The sequence below is a fragment of the Tympanuchus pallidicinctus genome, unplaced genomic scaffold, assembly GCF_026119805.1.
Source record: "Tympanuchus pallidicinctus isolate F22 unplaced genomic scaffold, pur_lepc_1.0 scaffold26, whole genome shotgun sequence".
Taxonomy (NCBI): domain Eukaryota; kingdom Metazoa; phylum Chordata; class Aves; order Galliformes; family Phasianidae; genus Tympanuchus; species Tympanuchus pallidicinctus.
In genome coordinates this window covers 257156-279400 of record NW_026294743.1, presented here as the reverse complement: position 1 = coordinate 279400, position 22245 = coordinate 257156, and the positions used below count along the sequence as shown (strand labels likewise).

The 22245-nt window shown below is 36.6% G+C and overlaps 1 protein-coding gene across 4 annotated transcripts in view; it reads right to left on the bottom strand.

Annotated features, from left to right (window-relative positions):
• FBXW7 (F-box and WD repeat domain containing 7) overlaps positions 1-22245 on the bottom strand; it is a 161983-nt gene that overhangs the window by 56285 nt on the left and 83453 nt on the right. Inside the window, exon 1 of one of the 4 annotated variants that reach the window (XM_052690263.1) lies at positions 20109-20454. The exons of the other annotated variants lie outside the window; for them this stretch is intronic. Within the exon in view, the coding sequence (XP_052546223.1) occupies positions 20109-20255 (147 nt within the window). The 5' untranslated portion in view covers positions 20256-20454. Of the gene's footprint in view, positions 1-20108; positions 20455-22245 lie in introns of those variants that run through there. 4 annotated transcript variants of the gene reach the window in all.

Genomic DNA, 22245 nt, shown 5'->3' with positions numbered 1-22245 from the left:
TTATAGTTTGTACAGAGATGTCACGAGTTGGCTTTTGGCATGTATTTATATAATTCTACAAATCGTGAAACCCAGTCATAACATCAAAGGAAAAATTATTCTTCCTTTCATAAAATCTGGGATTTTAATCTTTGGTCACTCATCAGTTTTGGAAGCAGCCTCGACCACAAACACTATACGCAATCTCATGGATTAAGAAAACAGTAAAGAAAAAGATCAGGAGATGCTAAAGGGAACAAACAAAGTAGGGGCAGCAGGACAGGATCTAACATTTTTGCAAACAATCCGTTTGTCACTTTGATGTACCGGGGTTAATTAATATTCTATAAAGGTCTTCCAAAAGCTGAATACCTCTCGAGTTCTGAATTCATGGGGCTGACCTTAGACTTTCTCAGAATGATTTTTAATGCAGTCTGTTATCAGCAAAACCCGTTTAAACACATGTCCCATCTGCCAGCACCCCATTTGCAAAAGAGCTTCTTATACTTGCAGACAGTAAAGCTTCTGCCTGCCTCCCTCTCTCCTCTAAATACCAGCTGTATGGTAATGAGCACAAACAGCTGAAAAATACCGCACAGTAACAAAGCTGGTACGAATGGGCAGAACAACGCTTCCACTCAATGAAGCAGTTGTAGCATGAATTTAGCAGATTAGCTATTGAACAGAGGTGGGGGGAGGTTTGGAAAAAAAATGCAAAGGGTCTGCACAGATAGCAAGAAAATGAAAAGAGACCAGAGGGACACAAGCTACCAAAGGAAAGCCTTAATTTCTAAAGTACTTTTGTTGAACCGCATGAACCAATTCTTCCAATTTTCTAAGGCTTATTCCTTGCGTTCTAATGATATGCCAAACGCTGTTCTGATAATTTGCACGTTCAGATGGCTTTTAAGGGAGACAACTTGTTAATGAAAGTTTTCCATTCATTAACAAATCTCTTCATGGGTTGGGGGCAGGGGCAAACACACTCTCCTACTTCAGTTTCTGGTACTTCCACAGCATGTGTGACCAACAAGCACCATATTATCTATTAACTTTTTGCATAATAGCCCTCTCAGCCTGACCATTTTTGAAAAGCAATTTTTTAAAACACTGACAACATCCACGCCATACTCCGGGCACTGACAAGCTTTTAAAGCCACGAGAGTAAAAGACATTTGCTTTAAGAAAATTTGTGCAGAACTGCACTAATCTGAGCAGCTGACACGCACGCGAGGCTCGCAGTTGAGTATTTGTTTACCCAAGGAGCTAATTAGATATACGCTGTTTGCATCAAGGCTAAAAATTGCACATGCACTTTTGCACTTGAAATTGCATACATCTACTTGGCAGAGCTGAAAGGAGTACGCAGTTTTAATACATAAAGCTAACAAGAAAATATGCTATCTTTTCCTTGTTTGCGATTTCCCAGTGGTGTCTGGAGTGTTATGACTGCTTTTGAAGAATTGGAGCCTACGCTTTCTAAGAAACGTATGAAAAAAGATGGTACATTGGCACTGTTGAAACAAGAGCTCTGTCTGAAGTTTAATACCCAGGGCTCGTTATCTTTTCCTTTTTTAAAAAAATCTTAACTTAAAAGCATTACTGTTTTAATCCCTCATCTTCCTAAAATTTCTCTTTTGTGGAAGTAAGGCTCGTAAGATATTTTTACAAGAGTTCATCTAATTAGCAAAATTAAAACACTGCATTGTTTCCAAAGTGATAAAGAATGAAATTCACCATCTAAGAGAGAAAAAATGTTTCCTCTAAGGTCATCATAATAGAACTCCCTGAAAAGCACATTCAATCTTTTAACCTTTACACATCACACTTAGGGAGTTAAACAGAACACACATACAACATTGCTGTTACTGGCTGCTTCTAACTGGTGATCTTAGAATAAACAGAAAAAGAGAAAGCAATTTTCTTAGGGCATGAAAAAGCTTGTCATGTGACTGTACAATGACATTCTCAAATGACATTTTTATTGCTCACGTCTATCATAACCTTGTAATAAATCGAGGAAAAAAGTCACTATTGAAGTTCACTGGAAGCCTCTAACTAATTTCCAGTATTAATGTAGGTCAAATCTGTTGAATTTAAGTTAAAGAATGCGTACTTGGATTTTTCCTGGAGAATTCATGTACACATTCCAATGTGTTTCAAGCATCTTAAGGACTTAATAAACGATCAAAAGAGAACAGGTAGCATTTCATTATTTTGAACACGTAGACATGACATGAAGTAATGATCAGTTCATCTTAAAACCACTTATCAACAGAAGAAAATGATTTTCAGCCTGTACGTTTATTATCAGTCATTACGATGATTCCCGTAATTTCCTGTACTTAAAACTTGTCACACATATTGCTCTTAGTTCTTATTTTGAGTAAGATCTCCAAACGGTTTAAGATGCACCAGGATGAAGACCGCTTTAAAACACTAAGCCACCAAAAGCAGTTTATTATGAGAGAAAGGACAATACTTTCTCTATGGAAACATCATCTGCCCAAGTGACGTCAGATCTTTCCAGACACACAGGTTTCTTCAGCTCACCTGGAGGAACTACTATGGCACTGAGTAATTAAGTGCCAGTATTTGCTGTGCTATAAACCCTAGGGTAGCTATGCTTGCTGTCTTCCAAACAGCCTGAGCCCCTCAAAATAATCATGCAACTTTTTCAGGCTCTTGTCCTCATCTACAGCCTGGGATGCAAAGGCAGATGCAATGAACAACGAAAGCTCGACTGATTCTGAAGAACATACACATGAAAAATGCAAGATTCCATGAAATTCACTTTAAATCTTCCAAGACTCAATGATTTACTACTTCAAAGCAACGCTGGATGTTTACAGGAACATATGTGAAGTTGCCAGCAAAAATCTTAACGAATTTCTGAAGCATGACGCAGCACGCAAGAGAATCATAGAACCACAGAAACGGCTACGCTTCACTCATTGCACAACCTCAAAATCTTAACTGCTGTATGACTGGGACAGAACACTAACTGTGCTAAGCAGAACACTGTAGTAAGAAAGAGCCTGAAGTGAATGTTAGCCCTGTTAACAAAACCATGACATCAGAAATCATTATTATTTCAGGCCATACAACTCAGAATGATGACCTTTCTTTGTGCAATGGAGATTTCAAGGGAGATTCAGTGCCTGCTTCGGATACCAACTTGTTCTGCTGAAGAAAATCTACCAAATATATTCAGTAGTTCTGCAGAGCCTCAAATAATGCAGAAACAACAGTTCCTATTCACAAACAAATGTCTTCAAACTTACTTTAATATCCAAAGGAGGGAAAAAAAAAAAAAGAAAAAAAAAAAACACAATAACAACAAAGTTCTATCAATACCCCTTTGGTTTAAAGCCTAACTGCAGCTTGCCAGCACTTGCAAATACTCTTCACATGCTTCTAGCACATGGAAACCCCTAGACACTGGCAGCTGTAAAAAAAAAAAAAAAACAACAACAAAAAAAAACCAATTATCTATATTAATAAATACGAAAAATATTCAGAAGAAAACAGTGACTCATTATAAACAAGAATGATCTCAACTGTATTGACTTTTCTGGGATATTTCTTTATCTTGAAAGAATTGAACTGTTTCCCTTAAAAGGAATACAAGCGCAAGCAAGAGATAAATATTTCAAATTTTCATCTTCCAAAACAGGTTGAAGAGACGCGAACACTGTCAGATTTATAGACAGCACCATACTGCCCCTACATGTCCACCACGAAAACAACACCACAAGCTATCAGAAGCAAAAGAACTTACTGAAAACGAATATGGTAATCACATTACAATATGCTTTTCTTTCTTTCATATTTAACATCTACTTCAAATAAATAACACAGATAAAGGTATCAAAAGTTAGAATACAGCAAGACATTCACTGCGGTGGTAAAAGGACTTTTTTTAAAAACCTATCTCGATTACACAGTGGATTACAATTCAGTAACAACTCAGTTAAATCTAACATTCATCTGAAAAAAAAAAAAAAAAAAGAATACTTAGCCATGATGAAGTTCTGAGTTAAGAACAGAATGATAAAACTTCCCTTAGCATCAGTGCCACCAGGATGGCAACAGAATTTGTTAACGAGTGCCTTCTCATAAAAAGTTATTCCACATTTACGAAGGCATGTTATTCCACTTTTTATATGAGCAAGTAAAGGAAAATGGTTTTAAACTGGAAATAGGCTAGATTTAGACTAGCTATCAGGAGGAAATTCTTAACTGTGAGGGTGGTGAGACACTGGCTCCGGCTGCCCAGCGAAGTTGTGGATGTCCCCTGCCAGGAAGCATCCAAGGCCAGGCTGGATGGGGCTGTAAGCAACCTGATCTGTGCAAGGTGTCCCTTCCTGTAGCAGGAGGTTGGAACTAGATGGTTTTAGGTCCCTTCCAGCCCAAACCATTCTATGATTCTGTCATTTCTTATTTATTCTCTCAGTTTCTTTTTTAACACAGTTTTCTGTTACCAAGCATCCTTGTTCTTCTCATTTAAAATTAAATATTTTGTTTGCAATTTAATATTAAACATACTATTCAGGTTGGCGCATTGTTTTTGCTTTAGGTATTATTTAACTTCAGTCAGAAACTCTAGACTGGATTTAAAAATAAATAAACCAAAGGTGTCCCACATTTCCACACACAATGTATATTCATTAATATGAAGGCTTTAGTCAAATTGGGAAAAATATTTTCCAAATATTATTTTAATAGCTTCTCTTTATGTATTTGCTTTTCTGTTAACAACCTTCACGTAAAGACTACAGTTTGAGAAGAGCATAAAACAAAACGAAAAACAGTATGTATCATTTCTAGATATCTTGGTAGGATGGTACTAAAGCATTTCCTTTGATAACTGGGAAATTCCTCAAAGTTAACAGGCATGTTCATTTGGTTTGCAAGTAGATACCTAATAACCATAAGCATACAGTATTTCACAGACAGATGGCATGTTCACACAACTTGAAAGCCTTAATTATTAGAAAGGTGAACTTCGTTCATAATTTGATATTCCACTGCATCAACCCTCAACCACGCCCTTCCGTTTTCTTCCCCCTTTCTGATTACTAATTATATTAGATTCTGATAACTATCTTGCTGATTTACAGATATTTTGAAAGAGCTTAAACCAAACACAAAAGCAAGAAATGTGTTGTAATTTATTTGCTGGTGTGAGTAAATCTGTAGTTTTCTACCACTTCAATGCAGCAGAGCTATTCAGTCGCAATCTGAATACTAATTCTGAAAAAAAATCACAAAGCACTCCAGTCCAATCTTCATACTGTTCTTAAACTACATATAAGACAAAATCTTGTGATTTTTTTCTGAATAATAGTAAGGCAAAGCAGAAAGGATTCCTTTATTCCTTTTCTGAATATTAAGGCATGTAAGCAAGACAAAGCATAATAAGCTGTTCTGTATTTCACTAGCTGCTTTCCTGCACTTGAGAACTGTTAGTCTCCAAAAAAAAAAAAAAAAAAAAAACCTGGAGAGAAGCATGATACAAGTAAATTTATTGCATTAATAAACATACATCAACTTTCTAAAAAATTAATATTGCCTGGTTGCCTGCAAGACTACGTGTTATAGTTAGGATTTCTTTCCAGAGATTATATAATATTTTCCTATTTTAGAATGAAGAAAATTCTCCATTCATGTTAATAGCATATAATAGTATACATACACTATAGCAACATTGTGCATGTGTTTATACAATTTGTTCAGATAGGTTAAGTAACGTATTGTCACCTTCAGAAATCCAGGGATAATTTTCCTGCAAGAAATCCATGAAATGTAGAAATCTTAGTTAAAGATTTCAAAATTAGAAAACTGGTCTGCAAAGAAAGATTAGTGCAGTAACTTAGGGATTTTCCCCATGTTACAAAGCCCCCCGTGACCAGGACAAGGGCCTGCTGTGCCATTACACTGCACAAAAACAAACATAAAAAAACATCAGCAGAAAACCTAGGATGGCAAAGTCAGACATCTTTTAAAATTCATGCTTAAAATACGCCACGTTCTGCAAACATTCAAGGTATTCAAGGTTAGCACAGCCTTAAGTAGAAAACGTACCTTGGTAAATCTCTTCCGCATATGGAATACCTTAGATCGGTTCTGTCCACTATACTCATATGGTAGCTGTGTAAATAAATGGCACACCAGAGTTCTTCCTTCTGTGTGCACTCCATTAAATCCATAGGATTTTAGATACGCTATGACTTGCGAGAACACGACAAATGCCTCCATGGGTCAGGCCAACAATCCGCCTAGCTTAGCAGAGTCTGGTGATAATTTAATTTTCATCACAGACTAACACTATGCCTATTGCACTGTTCAAGTCACTTGCTCATAAGCACAACTTTTTCAAGTAGGAAGAAGAAAGGTAAGTTTGGATTATCAGCAAGTAAAAAGAAGAGTGCGAAACATTTCTCCAAGTGACATATTTTGGAAATTCATGCACTAAGAGACTTCAAACTACTAGTACAATTTCCATTCTTCACAGCAATGGTAAAAAGGACACATAAGGGCAATCTCTTATTTGTGCGGAACTGTAAGCTTATGTTTTACTGAGTTATTATTACCATAGCATTGTATGTTTACACATACTTCAGAATCCAGTTTACAACAACTTTAACACAGCTTCTTCATCAAGGTCAGGATAGGGCATCCCCTCACTAATGAGCTGTTGCAAGAAACAGTTTCAAATCAAAGTCATTAATAATGGCATGGAAGGAATAGCAGAAAAACCATTTTCCATACCACAAAGGAAACACTCAAAGGTTTTCTTCTGACAATAAGGAAACTAAATTCAAGCTTTCTCTTCTGACTACATGCAAGTAGAAGCAAGAGGATTTAAAAGACAATTGAATTCCAATAAATTATGAAAAATGGTTATTTCAGTAACAAGATCTGGGCCGTCATTTATTTTATTTTCTCTTTTGCCTAGACATAGCACTTCACTCCAAAGTATTAATTGCCAAAATACAAGGGAACTTTCTCTTAAAGACTGTAATCTGAACTTACATAGAATCACACAACAGTCTGAATTGGAAGAGACCCACAAGGATCACTGAGCCCAGAACCTTGAAACTTGAACTAAGAGTATAACCATCTCCTCTTCAAGAGTTTCTATTCTAGATAAAATGATGCTACTCAGATCTTCAACGCCAGGTAAACTGAAAGCCTTTGAATTAAGATCAGCAAGTTGTATTTGTATCATACTGGTGGCACCTAGAGGTAAGATCTCTGTAACTGCAGCCAACCTAGATTTGACTTTTCAAGACATAAAATGCGACTGAAACAGGAATGAGTGCATATTCAGAACTTACACCATTAGGCTATCCAACACTTAGTGATAGGTCTTTTTTTATGAAATAAATGATTTCTCAAACAAGTCATGATACATTCCTTAAACAAGAATGTATTCTTGAGAAAAGACTTCACTGTATAATTCACAAAATCACTTTGCTACAAGTTGCCAAGTTCTTGTCAATTGTGACTGCCAACCAGGGAATACTATAAAAATACTTCAATACTTCTAAGTCCACAACAAATATTTCTATTTTGCTGACATGCATACATAGAAATAATCATATTTTCAGCAATATATAGCTGCTTGGTACTATAGCTGATCTTTTTTTTTTTTCTATCTTTTGTCAGTCTCACTTTCTGTATCTCAATTCATTTGTAGTCAGTGATGCAATGTTGTACATATAGCACAAGCCTGGGACTGGTCTGACAGTGCTTACCTTTCCAATGTCCATGAAAAATCTGCAGAAACTCATCCTTCCAACTCTAAGTTTGAAGCATCCACCAGAGAAGCAAACAGTGCTGTTTTCATTCAAGCAACCACTGTAAAGCTACAAATTGCAGCTAACCACTACACAAAGTGCAGCTCAAGTTCCATCCATAGTTGCACTCAATCTCTCAAAACCTATCAAATGCTCCTCCTGTCCATATCTAATTTTGCTCTTAGGTGAGAAATGTGCTCATATATATTTTTGTATTTTTATGAAAATAACAATGACTGTAAATTAGAGCTCAAACATTCATAAATTAAGAAAAACATTCTGCACTTCAAATGTAGCACTGATTTTTTCAACTGCTAGATCTATTATTTCTTTTACTCTGAAAAGTTCTGATTTTACTTAAAGTTAGAGTATCAAGTAATTTAATGGGAAAGTAAAATGAAAAGGGAGAAAAATTAAGGTTTGTTTTGTTATGAGAATATTAGAAAAGTTACTAATTTTTCTACTTATGAAAACAAGTCATGAAAGTGAACCTAACAGCGCAGATCGTGCCTTTGAGTTTGATCAGTTTTTGATACGTCTGTAATCAAGAGAAATAACACAGGGCAGAGTCTTACGAAGTAGCACTGCTGCTGCTTATTTGCAAAGAGCTACAAGGACATCTTCAGCTCACACTGAAAGAACAGCTCTGAGAAAGCAAACAAACCAACAAGCCATATACCTCTAGCTGTGTATGTAAGCTGAGGATTATCATACTACTAATAACAAGGTGCTGTGATACCCCAAATCCAAATGGAAGACTGGAAGAAATTACCTACTAGCATTAATGATGCACACTATCAAATGAAAACAAACTACTGTATTTTTAAAACAGACCATGACATTCACTAGCACTGTTAAAGCAATTACGAAGTTCAGAAATGTTTTTAGCATATATAAGTAGGAACTGACATTCTTTTAGAAATACAAAGATGGTTGCATATACTGGGCTTCTAATAGGGCAACAGCTTTGTGATCCATGTCATTACATGCTTTGGAATGTCACATCCAATATCTGACACACTTGCTCTTCAAAGACAACCTACATTTTTATGTCCTCTCTACAGAATGCATACTGGGTGGGTTTTTCTGTTCCTTGAGAGAAAAAGTAAGAAGCTTATTGTGATAACGCTGAGATAATTTGAAGAGTGGAATGAAATAACACACATACCCCTGAGATACACACAGTGTAGAGCGGCTACATTTAGCAAGAAATTCAGTTTGATAATTTTCTTTCGTTTTGCTGGCTACTTTGCAAAACTAATTTTCTCTCCCTTAATAACAGCATTTGTTTTAGGAAATGAACTTGGTAACATCTATAAAGCAACACAGTCTCTTTCAAGTCTCAATATTTGCGTTTAATTCCCTCTCACCTCCTCCTCCTTTTCTTCCCCCCAAAGTTGCCTCCTAGTAAAACAAAAAAAAAAAAAAAAGGCAGCACTTCAGGTTTTCAACAGTTGAGTCTGAATATTTCACCGAATACTCATTCTCCTTAAGTCCACACAGTACTTCTCATCTCTGAAAAACTCTGAAAAGAAGTTATAATTAGTAAAGAGAAATTAAAGCTTCATATTTGTGCCACATCATAGAAATAAAGAAAATCAGATCAACAACAAAGTTGGTGTTATACGCTGCCTCGCAGCAAGGCATTTCTTGCATGAAAATGCACAAACAAGTGTCCTGGCTTCACAATTTGGAGCTGAAATTCAAATTAGACAAACAGAAGAGTTTCAACTACTACCTAGTATACTACCTTATTTCTTAACTGTTGTCCCACATTTCACCTTACTCAAGTTTGACCTTCGTCAATGTAACTGCCTTTCTGAAAAAGACATCTACATCTAAATACATAAATACACAAAAATACTGCGCACTTTGTGTACACAGACAATTGTTGAACTGTGTAAAAAGAGACCCATAAATCTTGGTGCTTACATCATGAAGATCACAGTTACCTCTTCACTGAGAAAAGGGTTCAAATTAATGAGTTTCTTTAACTCAGTAATACTGTCCATGCTTAAGCAGTGCAAATGTGAATTATAAATCTTAAAATCATGAAGAAAATATGAAGCCTTAAGGCCAATTAAACAGCATGCCCTAATTTTTGTATCAACATATATACACGAAAGACAGGCAACACTACGAGCAAATAAACACAGATGTCTCTTGAAAGATTTGTTTTACTAGGCTTCCGGTGCCTATTATGACTGGGTAACTGTTTGAATAACCTCAGGGGACACAAATTGTCTGTCAAAGTCAAAGAGTATGCTGAAAATTCTGAGCAATTACAAACACATTCTACGTGTCCACTGCCAGAAGCCACCAATGCTACCTATATAAATGAGGACCCCAAAGTCATAAAGGTTCACCCAAATTAATGGACAGGTGCAAGTTCTGGTTTTTAATACTCCTGCCCAGTTTGTATTTTTACCACACGTAGCCCTCTGTATCAGGGAGAGCAAGAGAAATCAGTGTGCGTGCTAGAGGGGGATGAGGGCAGTAAGCACATTTGCACACCTGTCTCACTCTACTGTTATGTTTTCACAAATTCATTATTTCCCTAAAGATGCCTTAGATATCTTCCAGCACTTAACATCTTCAAGCAGAAAAGAGAGTCACTACCTAGAATGACAGAAGTTAGGGTCTGCTAACCATGGGCTATATGCTGACAAATACACACTATTTCTGGACATCTAAGACATTCTCTTGTGTGCCCAAATTAAAATGGGCCAGCACTTCAGAACAGGAAACTATTTCCTCTTGACCCTCTCAGAAGTTTGGATGCTTTCCCAGAAATCTCAAGACCGGCGCAGGGCTTAGTGCTGTGTCTGCAGGACAGCTGCATTCATTTTATATTGGGCACTAAAATGAGAAGACATCTGGATGCAGTCCTCCATGGGAATGCGCAGAACAAACCAAGGAAGACATGCTGAGCAGATGTAACAAGATGAGGAGGTGCCAGGTCCAGAAAGCAATCTACATCAATCGGATGCTCCAAATTTCACTCAGTATGGCAATACGATATTTAGATCATTTGGAAAGCTGACTTTGGCTAAGCCAACAGATGTAATGGGAATCCAGAGTCAAACTGGCACTGGGATGTTCAAACCATCTCCTTCTGAGAGGTAATGGCTCTCACAACTCACTGAAGTTTTCCTCCCACAAAGACCAGCTCTACATGCAATAAGAAAACAGGAGAAGAGAAGCTAGAAAAAATGTGCGGTACTTTTCCTGACACTTAGATGGAACAACACCAATACAATTACATTGTACTTTCTCTAACGCATAGGGAAGGAGGAGATACTTTCTTAAAAACATCAACAAACCAACCATAAAACTAACCTACTTCCGCAATTTTTATCCACATATTACATGAGCTAGGCATCAACCAATAAGAATTCACTCTGTAGTGTGAAAAGTAGTACTGTTACAGACTTAGATCCTTAATAAATCTGGAAATTAATTTCTGCCTTCACATTAATTAACATCAATGTCTTTTTAATAGAACAGAGTGACTACAAAAAAATAACGGTATTTCAGACATGATGAGAAAACTAACAATTTCTACTAAAAGCAATTTTATACCATTAGGTAAATCTCAGCCAGCAGTAACACTGATACAACAGACTCTACCATAGGATAAAGAGAGAAGGTACCCACTTTCTTTAAATTATATTCTTTTTTCATCGTGTGTGATTGAATAATCTTGCTTACTAACATGAGAGAAAACTACAAATAAGCAGCAAACTTAGATGTCTAATACATGAAACAACAGAACATTGTTTTCTTTAAAATACATTCCTTAAACGCAAACAAACCAAAAAGAGGCACAAGCATCCTTTCTGGATGCTATTCAAGCAAAAAGAATTGTTACCAACTGTGAGAGATTAAGATCTGCATGGAGATAGCAAACCAAGTGTAAGCAGGGGAAATTGATTTACATGTAGAATTATATTACTTAAATTACTATATTTAGATCTAAATGTTCATGTTTTAAAATTAATTAACCACTGCTACAGCCACTGTATTTTTAAATTTTTTCAACCTGATGATTTATCTGGGTTTAATTAAGAAATACTAGACTAGCCAGCTACAGATAATACCTTGTTTCATTAAAGGAGGTGCGTGGGCAGGAAGGGTTTTACCAGAACTGCATGCAGTGAAAGTGGAGAGGCAGAGGAGAGGAACGCTGTGGGTGTAAAGAGGATAGAAAAGAGATGCTTTAGAAAAGCTATGTAGAATGAATAGGTACTAGACAGAAGTAGACTAGATTGATAGCTTGGCATCGGGAGATTTGGAGGTGGTAAGGCAGAAAAAGCAAGAGACTCTAAGGCCATGAAAAAATTCATGGTAGGAATTAGGTCTGAAATTTCACTGACAACCAAGCACAGGAGAAATGCAAGACGGAATGTAGTAGCGCTACAAATATGTTAAAATCGCAAACATTCTTGCCAGCTGCTGTGGGTATCATGAGAAGTAATCTTGTGTTAGGGGCTATTAATAGCAACATGCTTTGGAAGAGACTGCCATTTGTACTTACAGAACACCGTACCACGCAGATTCACTTAGACCAACAAAATCTACTGTTTAAGTATAGCTGCAAGCCCACCTAAGTAAAAAGAATGGAAGTAAAAACATACCAAAAATACCTTCAGGGCACCTACTCTGCTGCTTTTATCAATCTTTAGAAAGCAAAATTCTGCTGGGAGAGCATTTTTAAAAGAGTAGTATACTAGCATCACCTACAGACTGTAGTGTTTACTCCTAAGAGTAGCACGCTGCCTACAGTTACCTTCATGACTCACTAACTGCACTACAAGCTGAAATATATGATGACTACAGTAACTGGAGTCAAATGCAATTTTAGAAATTCCACAGATAGATAAAAGCATTGAAATTTCTGGTCTCACATTTGCATGCATTTAATTACGAGTTTCCTACAATATATAAAAGTTACTTCCTGTTTTGCAGCTTAGAATTCAAATAGAATTCTATCTTGCATATGAAAAGCAATGCATCTTACGCAAGCTCAATAGAGGATCTAAACTAGAGAGGAGAGAAAGTAGCATGGATTACAGATTACAACACAAAATATTTGCTGTCTTCGCCATAGCTACAACAAACCCTGTAAAACCAAGTATTTCTTTCCACCACAAATAAGTTTAACACATTAGCATTTACTAAGAATTATGGATTCCTTTTACATCAAGTACAAAATCAGTATCAGTAGGGTTAAGGAAGCATTCCTAAACTTAGATAATTTCTAAGGGAAAGTAATATACAGAAGAATATATTTAGACTTTCAATATAATTTATGAATTTAAACACATTCTTCTCTCATCCCTTTCTCAATTAGTTTAGAGACCATATATTTTTTGTAATTTTGGATCTATTAGTTTTTTAGCTATGAAAAACAGTGCTACTGTACTAGCCATGTTATTAAAAACAGATTTTCTGCATCATCTGTTAAATTTTTGTATTACATCCGTAGCTGGCACTCTTCCCCAAACCTGTATATTTGCAACATACTAAAAGTGCGGTACGTAGTTCACAATAATCATCCAAAATTTTAAGAGAATTTATTATCCTGTCTCATGGAATGTATATTGGACTACCAAAATCACATTCATCTGAGATGTGATGTGTAACTAAAACTCTTTTTGAAGTGTGATCAGTCTGAGCAATGATTACATGTATGTGCTACCACCATCTCAATCCTCTTACCAAGAAGCCCTGCAAACAAATTAGTTACGCAGAAAATATTTTAAGGAAGAATAAACAAAAAGTACAATCTTTTTTCACTAAAAATACAGAAAAGGAAAAGTTACATCAGCTGTAGTGCTTTTCCTTGTCCTTTTTTGAAGTAACTGAGTAACTTCATAAAATACATGAAAAGAATTTGGAAAGATGCTCTGTTGCTCTTCTCCAGCGTTAATCTTCTCTGAAACAATGCACTCAAATTTCATATGAAGTAAAGACAAGTAAACATAGCAGTAGCTGAGAAGACTGTAACAAGAGAAAGAATTCAAGGGGAAAAAGGAATCTGTTTTCATCAGAGGATGGATAACAAGAAGAAGCTGTGGGGGAAAAGCAGCATTACATCTAAAATTGAGAGAAGGATAAGAAGGATCGAGATTAAAAACCTAACACCTAGCCTGAAAGAAAAACACAAGCTAAGCAATGAAGCTAGGAACGGGGCAGATGATGAGCAGAACTACTTAAACCAGCAAAACCATCGCTCCCTGACAGCAAGAGCTCATCACAAAGAGAAAAAAAATCAATTGGTGTGATGAGGGAGATGCTAATGCTACAGCCCTGGCTGTGACTTGTCTGAGTGTCATTCTAGTTCAGTTCGACTTTCAATCAACATCAGGGAAATACCAGAAGAAAGAATATCAGTTAGAACAGGTTCTTCGTGTTTCCCTATTATGAGCCAGTCATGATACCATAGAGCATTTTTCCCCCCTACAAACATTCCTCTCCCATACACAAAATAGATAGGTCCAGGAAATTGAAATGGCTTCATCTGCTGCAGAAAGACAAGAAATGCCTACTTTGTAATGTAAGAGAACGCAAAACAGGAAAAAAAAATCCTAGTTCATTAGGTCTCAAAGCAATAAATGAAATACTTTATTACACATTTTGTATGTTTTGTTCAGGAATGATCAAAAAGGAGAGGCACTGGGGTCAAATCTACGGCAGCACTGCTGTCTCCCATTCCTTCTTTTCTTCTGTTGACTTCTGTGGTCTCCACAGCTTGAGAGGGTAAAACAGACTGGCTTCGTGGAGGTGAAGAGCTTTCACAAAGTCAATACAGCATGTTTAAATATGTCAGCCCTAATAGCAGTAAAACTTTCTAAAGACATATAAACAATTCAGCACAAAGAAACAGAACTGCCCAGTCAACCTCCAAATCCTCAGCTTCTGAATTCAAGTGACTGCCTTCAGCATCTTCCCAACAGACTTTCAGCACAAGCACCTACATATCAATCTGTACTAAGTAGACACTGTTCACTGCATGAGAAAGTTTTAAATACATCAAAAATGCAAAGAAAAACATTTTACTTAATGTTAAACATTTGAGACTCTTATTGCTGCTTTTTATTTTGGATAGAAATAGGTAGGACAACTTTAAAAATAAAAGCATTTCTTAGAGACAATACACTGAAAGGATCACCGAATATTTCGAAAACCCAGCCTCTGGGAACTCCTACAATACGTTACAGTGGACATACAAACAGAAAAAATTCTCTGAGCTTGTTCAGGTATTTTTTTAGGCTGTACAGCAGGCTGCACTTGATCTGAACAATTTAGCTAGAAGTTTTCTTTTCTCCACGAGACACAAGGAACAGCTGTTTGAACAGCAAGCTAAACGCTCCCTCCTACAACTGGCTGTCTTAAGTCAAGACCTTCTGTTATACCCTGCACAGAGGCAGACAAAGTAAGTTTCTGCATGCATGCAGCTCTACAGAGCCAATAACACTACCAGTAGACTGCATCTGTGGTTTGAAGGTTTAAAAATAAATCTATAAATAAGGTGAGTAGGTGGATTTTGATGCGGCTTAGCAAATCTCCTGTAAGCAAAGGCTACAAGAACAAGGGGCACTTCACCTAAGTAATGCTGAACCATCCTGAGTTAATCAGAGCTACCATTAATTCACCAGATAATTCAGGATATGATTAGCGTTTTCCCACCTCTGTGATTTCCCTTTTATTCCCTCCAAAGTATGGAATTGAGTCAACTGATATGCAATCCCAGTGAAATAGAGAATTGCAGAAATAAGGAAAAAAAAGTAAGGGGGAAGAAAGTGAGACTTCAGACTGCCACCATTCCATACTGAGCAAATAAGCAACACACGGCTAGTGTCCCACTGAGGAAGTACTTTTTACTAGTCTTCTGAAAGGAGATGAATGTTACAGAATCACAGAATAGCTCAGGTTGGAAAAGACCTTGAAGATCATGAAGTGCTGACTGGAGATGCTTCACATACTTAAAAATAACAACAGGAAGTAGTTAATTATTAAAGATTATTTACATATTAAAATAAGTTTCCCTCCAGTCAGCGTTATGTGAGACTTCGATTTGCTCATTTTATCAAATGATAAAAAAAAAAATTACAGAGGGAGAATACTTTTCTCACTTGAGATTCAAGGGAAAAAACAGTTTCTTTTTCAGATTATTCAAGACCTGATCTCAATGCAGTGAAATACCTTCCCTAGTTAAGGTGGAAGGATACACCACTTCAAAGATGGCTCTATGTTTTTTTGTCCATTAGGCAATTCCTTATTAATGTGAAAAAACATGCTTCATTCCAGCAAGAAATATGCTTGGTTGCAGAAACAAAAAAAAAATTAGAATTAAATTTTCCTGAAAAGCTCCAAGGGCAGCTGTGCTGGCACAAGCAGTTACACTGATTTGACTCACAACAAAATAGGGTGGTTTTGGTTGTTTTAATATAGAAAGGAAGGGATAAAGTATCAAGTTCACATGAGTGAAGGTGCTTAAGCATAAGGCACATTAATGTTCGAAACAACTACTAGAGTATTAGTCAAACAGAGGAAGGAAAAGAAACTGGAGACTCATTCCGAGTGCTCTACTGCAGTCACAAGTAGACTATGCCATGTGTCTTACGTAAAACCAAAAAATGTTTTACATAGAAGATGACCTACAAGTTGGAATATAAATCAACATGAAAATGCTTTATCCTACATTCACCTCATATGCAAGTATGTCCTACAGAAGGAATCATTTCTCTGATGAACTGAGTTGATGAACTGCATGAATTTAGTCAGATATATTTTCAAGAGAAAACATCAAGACAAACTTCTCTTGTGAGAGTATGAAAGAATCTGGGCTGCTTCCGAGAGTAGGGGCATTTAAAATGGATGCATTTATTACCTAAACTTTTCCAGGTTAGCATAACGCAGGGTGCAGAGAGAAACCCTTCTGCAACAATTAAGCACTACTTTAAGCTGCTTGAAACAGAGAAATGCTGCAAGCACACACAGTATTCTCACAAACTTTTCAGCTTATTACCATTTCCTAAAAATATTTATTCTATATAGTGAAATTGTTATATAGCAACTTATAAAAGCAATAAGTACTGGAATTCTCAGGAAAAAAACCACATGGAAACTAAAGAGGGGAGAGGTCTGTTTTTGAAGTACAGACGCAAATATTAATTAGAACTATTTGAAAAGAAAAAAAAAAACATACTCCCATTGTTAGTGGTTTCAGAGAAGTCTAGGGGGAAAATACAGTTAATTTACATTAAAATTAATTACAATTAAAATTTATAATTTATAATAAATTTATAAATAATTTATAAATATAATTAAACATTCAATTAAATGAAAGCATTTATCATGACAGACAAAATACAGCACTTGGTTTCTGAACATACGTGACATGCACGACTGTCACATAAGTATGTTCAGTGATCAGCTGCACTTAAAACTAAATGATATATGATAGCTGAAGGGTATACTGGTTGAAAGACTTCATTGCCCCTTCATAGCACACAGCAAGATCTGCTTCGGTGCCTGCAAAAGACACAAAAGCAGCTAAAGAGGACCAGAGCTGTGTTTATGCTTGACAATCCAGCATCGCTGCTTTCAGCAGCAATTTAGGAGGAATGCACACATTCACCATACAAGCACTGAGGTTCTGTACCAAGTTATTTTCAAGTGCTACAAAAAAATGCTAAGTAATACTATTTTTAACTGGATTCAGTTAAGTGGTAGTGCAGATAAATGTTTTAACTACATGAGCAAACCAACAAATTGCATACAGGCAAACTGTTAAATCCTGTGACCATTTTTAGTGCACATCTTGATAGAAGCAGAGGATGCAGAAGCTACAAACTGTCAGCTTCCATAGCGGAAGGAGTTTTACTTCTGAGGATCACAGTACACATTTTAAAGATGTTTTGCTCAGTTTAATGTACAGCAAAGAAGGAGAAGACAGGAGTTCAAATCAGGAGAAGGTTGATTACTTTTAAGTCCTGCCAATGCCCGAGTGGCCCGATCACACACTTGCCTGACCAAAGACAGTAGTGGTATTACATACTGCCTGCTCAGTAACTTGGAAGTGAACTGTAGCTCATGCTCCAAAGTTGGTCAGGTTTAAGGCTGAACATTCAATGTTAAACAATTTAATGAGTCTCTTCTTGAATAAACAGAATGTTAAAAAATAAATTTGTACACCAGCAAAGATCGTGTCAGAACTGTCGGAACTCCTATTTTAAAGGAAAATATCTTTTAGTTCTTGTTATGTTTAATACAACAATAAATGAACAGAAGTGCTGATCTTCTCATCCACTGATACTCAAAATTTGCACTATTCTTTGCTATGTAGAAACAAAAAAGCAGATCTTTTACACAACCAATTCACATTAGCATGGATGGAACCCAATATGGTAATGGCTGTGAGTTATATGCAGGCTTTGAGTAGGTTGCAAGGCATGAGAACAAAGGCGGAGCCTCGCAGCTTTTCCACAGCCGCCGCCCAACCAAGAACCAGTCATTTTATAAGACTAGCAAAACTTAAATAGCAGGTAAAAAAAAAAAGTACTACAGCATTTATTCATTTCCAGCTTACTCCTAATAAGAACAATAGATGCTCAACAGTTGCTGAAATCTCTCATAATCCTAAAGTCTCCAAGTCATTCAACTGAGCGCTCAAATGTGATTTAGGACAGGACAGAGAGACTGCCGACATTTTGGAACAATGGAGTTTCTTCAGAGAACTGCTTTTTAAATGGTATTTTCACTACAAAAAAATACACACAAAACATTAGCGTTATTGTGCTGACATCGTAACATTTTAACATTGTCATTGCTTCCTTAAATCAGAGTCACACAGTGCATCCACTGAACTTAAAAACCTTTTATCCCATATTCCATACTGAGCTTTGACAAGGACAATGGAGCAAAAAGTAACCAAACACATTCCAAATGATTTCTTTCAAGCAAACAATATTCAAAGCATGTCAAAAATTCAACCAATCTGTTAAGAAAGGGTTAACTTCATCACTTCCAACCCTTCCTATTCACTATTCAGTGTAGTAGTGCATTTCCCAGAAAGACTTCTTTCCCAAAATGCACAATATAGCCTTACAATAGTGGTGCGTGGACATGTTCTAATATTTGCACTGCTGCAGATTGAGATCATACTGGAGCCTTCACTATATACCATATACCTTTTACATACAAGAAATAGACATTCAAAGTAACATTGCAAGAAGAACTCAAGTTTTCAAAGGCAATCTGGTCAAATTCAGGTTTCATCTATCATTTCACTACATGAGTTCACTAAAAGGAGGATTCTGATATTAAGGGAAGTCAGAACATTTGCAAAAGCTAAGTCAGATTTTACAACTTGGCCATTAATACCATTAGTAAATGGTATTAATACTTATTCAGTAGCAATAGAAAATTTGGTAGCATAGTATAAATTATTTATGAGAAGTAAATTTATTTGTAACCCTATTCAAATTAGTTTCTAAGAGTCATGAAGACCAAAAATTAGTGACTTGAAACAAGTATTAACTTTGTATGTCAACTTTGCAACATAATCATAGAATCATAGAAATAGTCACGTCAAAATAACGATCTAAGTTGATTTGAAAACACTTACTGAAAATATTTTATTAGACTCTAAAAGTTACAGAACACGTTACTGGGGGGGGAAACAGTCTTAAGAGCTGCTTTATTCATATAGCTTCTGAACTTGCAGCACAAGACCCGTGATAGTTTGTCAGGCTGGGATTGTCTATATATAAACTATATCGCAACCTCCACATAGTAACATGCTATTTTTATTTTCTGTAACAGCAAAAATGTTATCTCTGCTACTGAGTTACAAGAGTATTAAAACCATAGTTTAAGAATTATTACTAAAAATGTTTAAATATTAAATAAGTTTAAGGTCTCTGAATTCTCTATTTTAGTATCCAACTGTACCAGGACAATTCAGAACAACATTAGATGGATTTTAGTACTAATCTACCTGCAGCACCTAAAAAAGCACATAAAAGCAAAGCACACATTTTTAAATACACCTATTTTATATGTATTTTTTCACCTAGGCGATATACATCCATATGATAATCTCTGTACGTCCCCCTAAATTTCTAAGACAATCTGCATTTTAACTGAAGCGAAGCAGAAGAATTACTGAAGTAAGTGACAAAACGGCTCTTCTATGATAGACTAAGACAAGGAAATGTGCAGATCAGTACTTTCATGGAATGAACACTCCATGACAAAGCTCTGAACCACAAGCAAAGTGATCAAAAGTCAAGTTTTAAAGAATTCTGCACTTACCCGTCTACGGCAGAAAGGCAAGCCCTGGGCAATGATGCTGATGCTAAATATCTTCATCACAGTTTGGTGTGGTAGGGGTTCTTTGGCACTTTTAAGATCAACAGGAACCAAGCCATGATTTATGGCAGCTTTCCCAGGTTTGGACATTTTACTGCTCTTACTTTGTCAAGTCTATTAGTAACAAACAAACATAGCTTAAAATAAAAAAAAAAACCTGTACTTCTAAAGTTGCATGATTTCTTTTAACAGTATATGCTTCAAAGGGGCGATTCAGCGCCGCACAGCCTGCTGCCTTTGTCTCTCAACCTTGTCCTGCCAAGTGTCCTGACCCGTCTGCCACTCAGTGAAGTGCAAGCTATCCTAGTATAGACAGGAATTATACTGCGAAGGGGCAGGCAGACTGCTCCTGCCAGTCACACAGCTGGGGGACCTCCCCTGCCATACCAGGGGAACAGTCCTCTGAAAAGAGATCTGCAAATTAGAAATGAAGGAGAAAACCCTAACTGTCAAGAGTTTTAATTGCCACAGACATCTACACGTGCACTTTTAAGAAAGAATTACTTTGAACTGATTTACTTTGTGAGTTGGCGCTGTCCTTTCAAGAGTAAGAATCCAAGGAGACTCCAACCTTGTAGCAGCATCACTGCAAGATCACCTCCATCACTCTCCCAGTGGACTTCATCTGGAGGCTTTCAATAAGAATTCTGATGGACAGTGACTAACAAAGTCACCCAGACTTTCCTGTTTCTCACTTGCTGTCTCCACAATCACAATATTTTGCTAAGTCTCAATGATTAAAAAGGAAACAGAAAATACAGGAAGAAACGGGACTTACCCAAAGTAAACATACTGGCTTGAAAATTGCTCTTTTTAATCTTAAGGAAGACCATTTTCTTCCTACTCCCCACCACTGATGCACAGATAACCCCTGCCTGCATTGCACTCCTCCCTGCTGCTGTGGGGCAGCAGCATCCCAGGGCCTCGGTTTTAGGGACAAGGTGGCATTGAGGTGTTCTTCCCTTCGGTGGCTGGTCAGGATGATGGGCGGCTGAGGCCCATCATCACAGTGAAGGAGAAGGGAAGGGTTCTTTTCTCTGTGGGGAGAAAAAAATCCGTGGCCCCCTTCCTCTAAGAAAGCAGACCCCTATAGGAGACAGACTGCTCTTAGAACAAGCCCAGCTTAGTGCGATTTACTGCACTAAGTTCTTACTCCACCAAAGCAAGCTAGAACAGTCATGCCTTATTACTTGTACTATCTGCAATTAGTTGTTTTGGGGAGGTATTCTTTTTTCTTTTTTCTTTTTTCTTTTTTTTTAAATCAAATTAGCTTTTCTACAATGCTGCTGTGTTCCCACCACCTCTTCAACCTCTATACTTCAACAAGGTTCTTAAAAATGTATTCAAATTTTGAAAACCTTTTTAAGCAAAACAAAGTAGATAGAGACAAAAGCCTGTGAAAATGTCTTACGAAATTACTGATAAAAGATGTAAAAAGCCATCAAAGCCCTCGTATGAACTGAGTCAGTACAGCCCAAAACACAGTGAATAAATGACCATTAAGAAATCTTACATGTCCCTTTATGCACAACCTGGCAAAGATAATTAACGGTATAATTATGGAGGGGTAAAAGGGGGGAGTGTAGTAATGCTTTACTGCTTGAAGCACAACACTGTAACTTAACAAAAGACAGCATTAAAATATGCCTGTTATTAGCATCCCCACTTAGCCCTTTGTTTCCCCCTCAAAAAGCCAACCTGTCATCATGTTTCACTTGCATATAAAGGGCCTTCTCTAACTACACATTTGCTTGTTGAAAGCTTTTTTTTTTTAAACAAAAAAAAAAAAACACCTACAAAAGTCCAAAAATGTTTCTTTCATTATATATACACATTACAGAAAGCATTTACTTGAGAAAATGTCTCTCACACAAATAACTTTTCTTTCTTCACAGACACTGCATATGGAAATGCTGTGATAGAATGGTAGACAGCACAGTATTTTCATGCACGTGTTTTTCTTCTCTACTGTTCCTTTCATATGCCATTTTATAGCAAGATTTAGATGTACATTCTCTTCTGAAGGACCCCTATGGTCTCTTATTTATTTTCCACCCTATAAGTGACAAAAAGCTGTTTA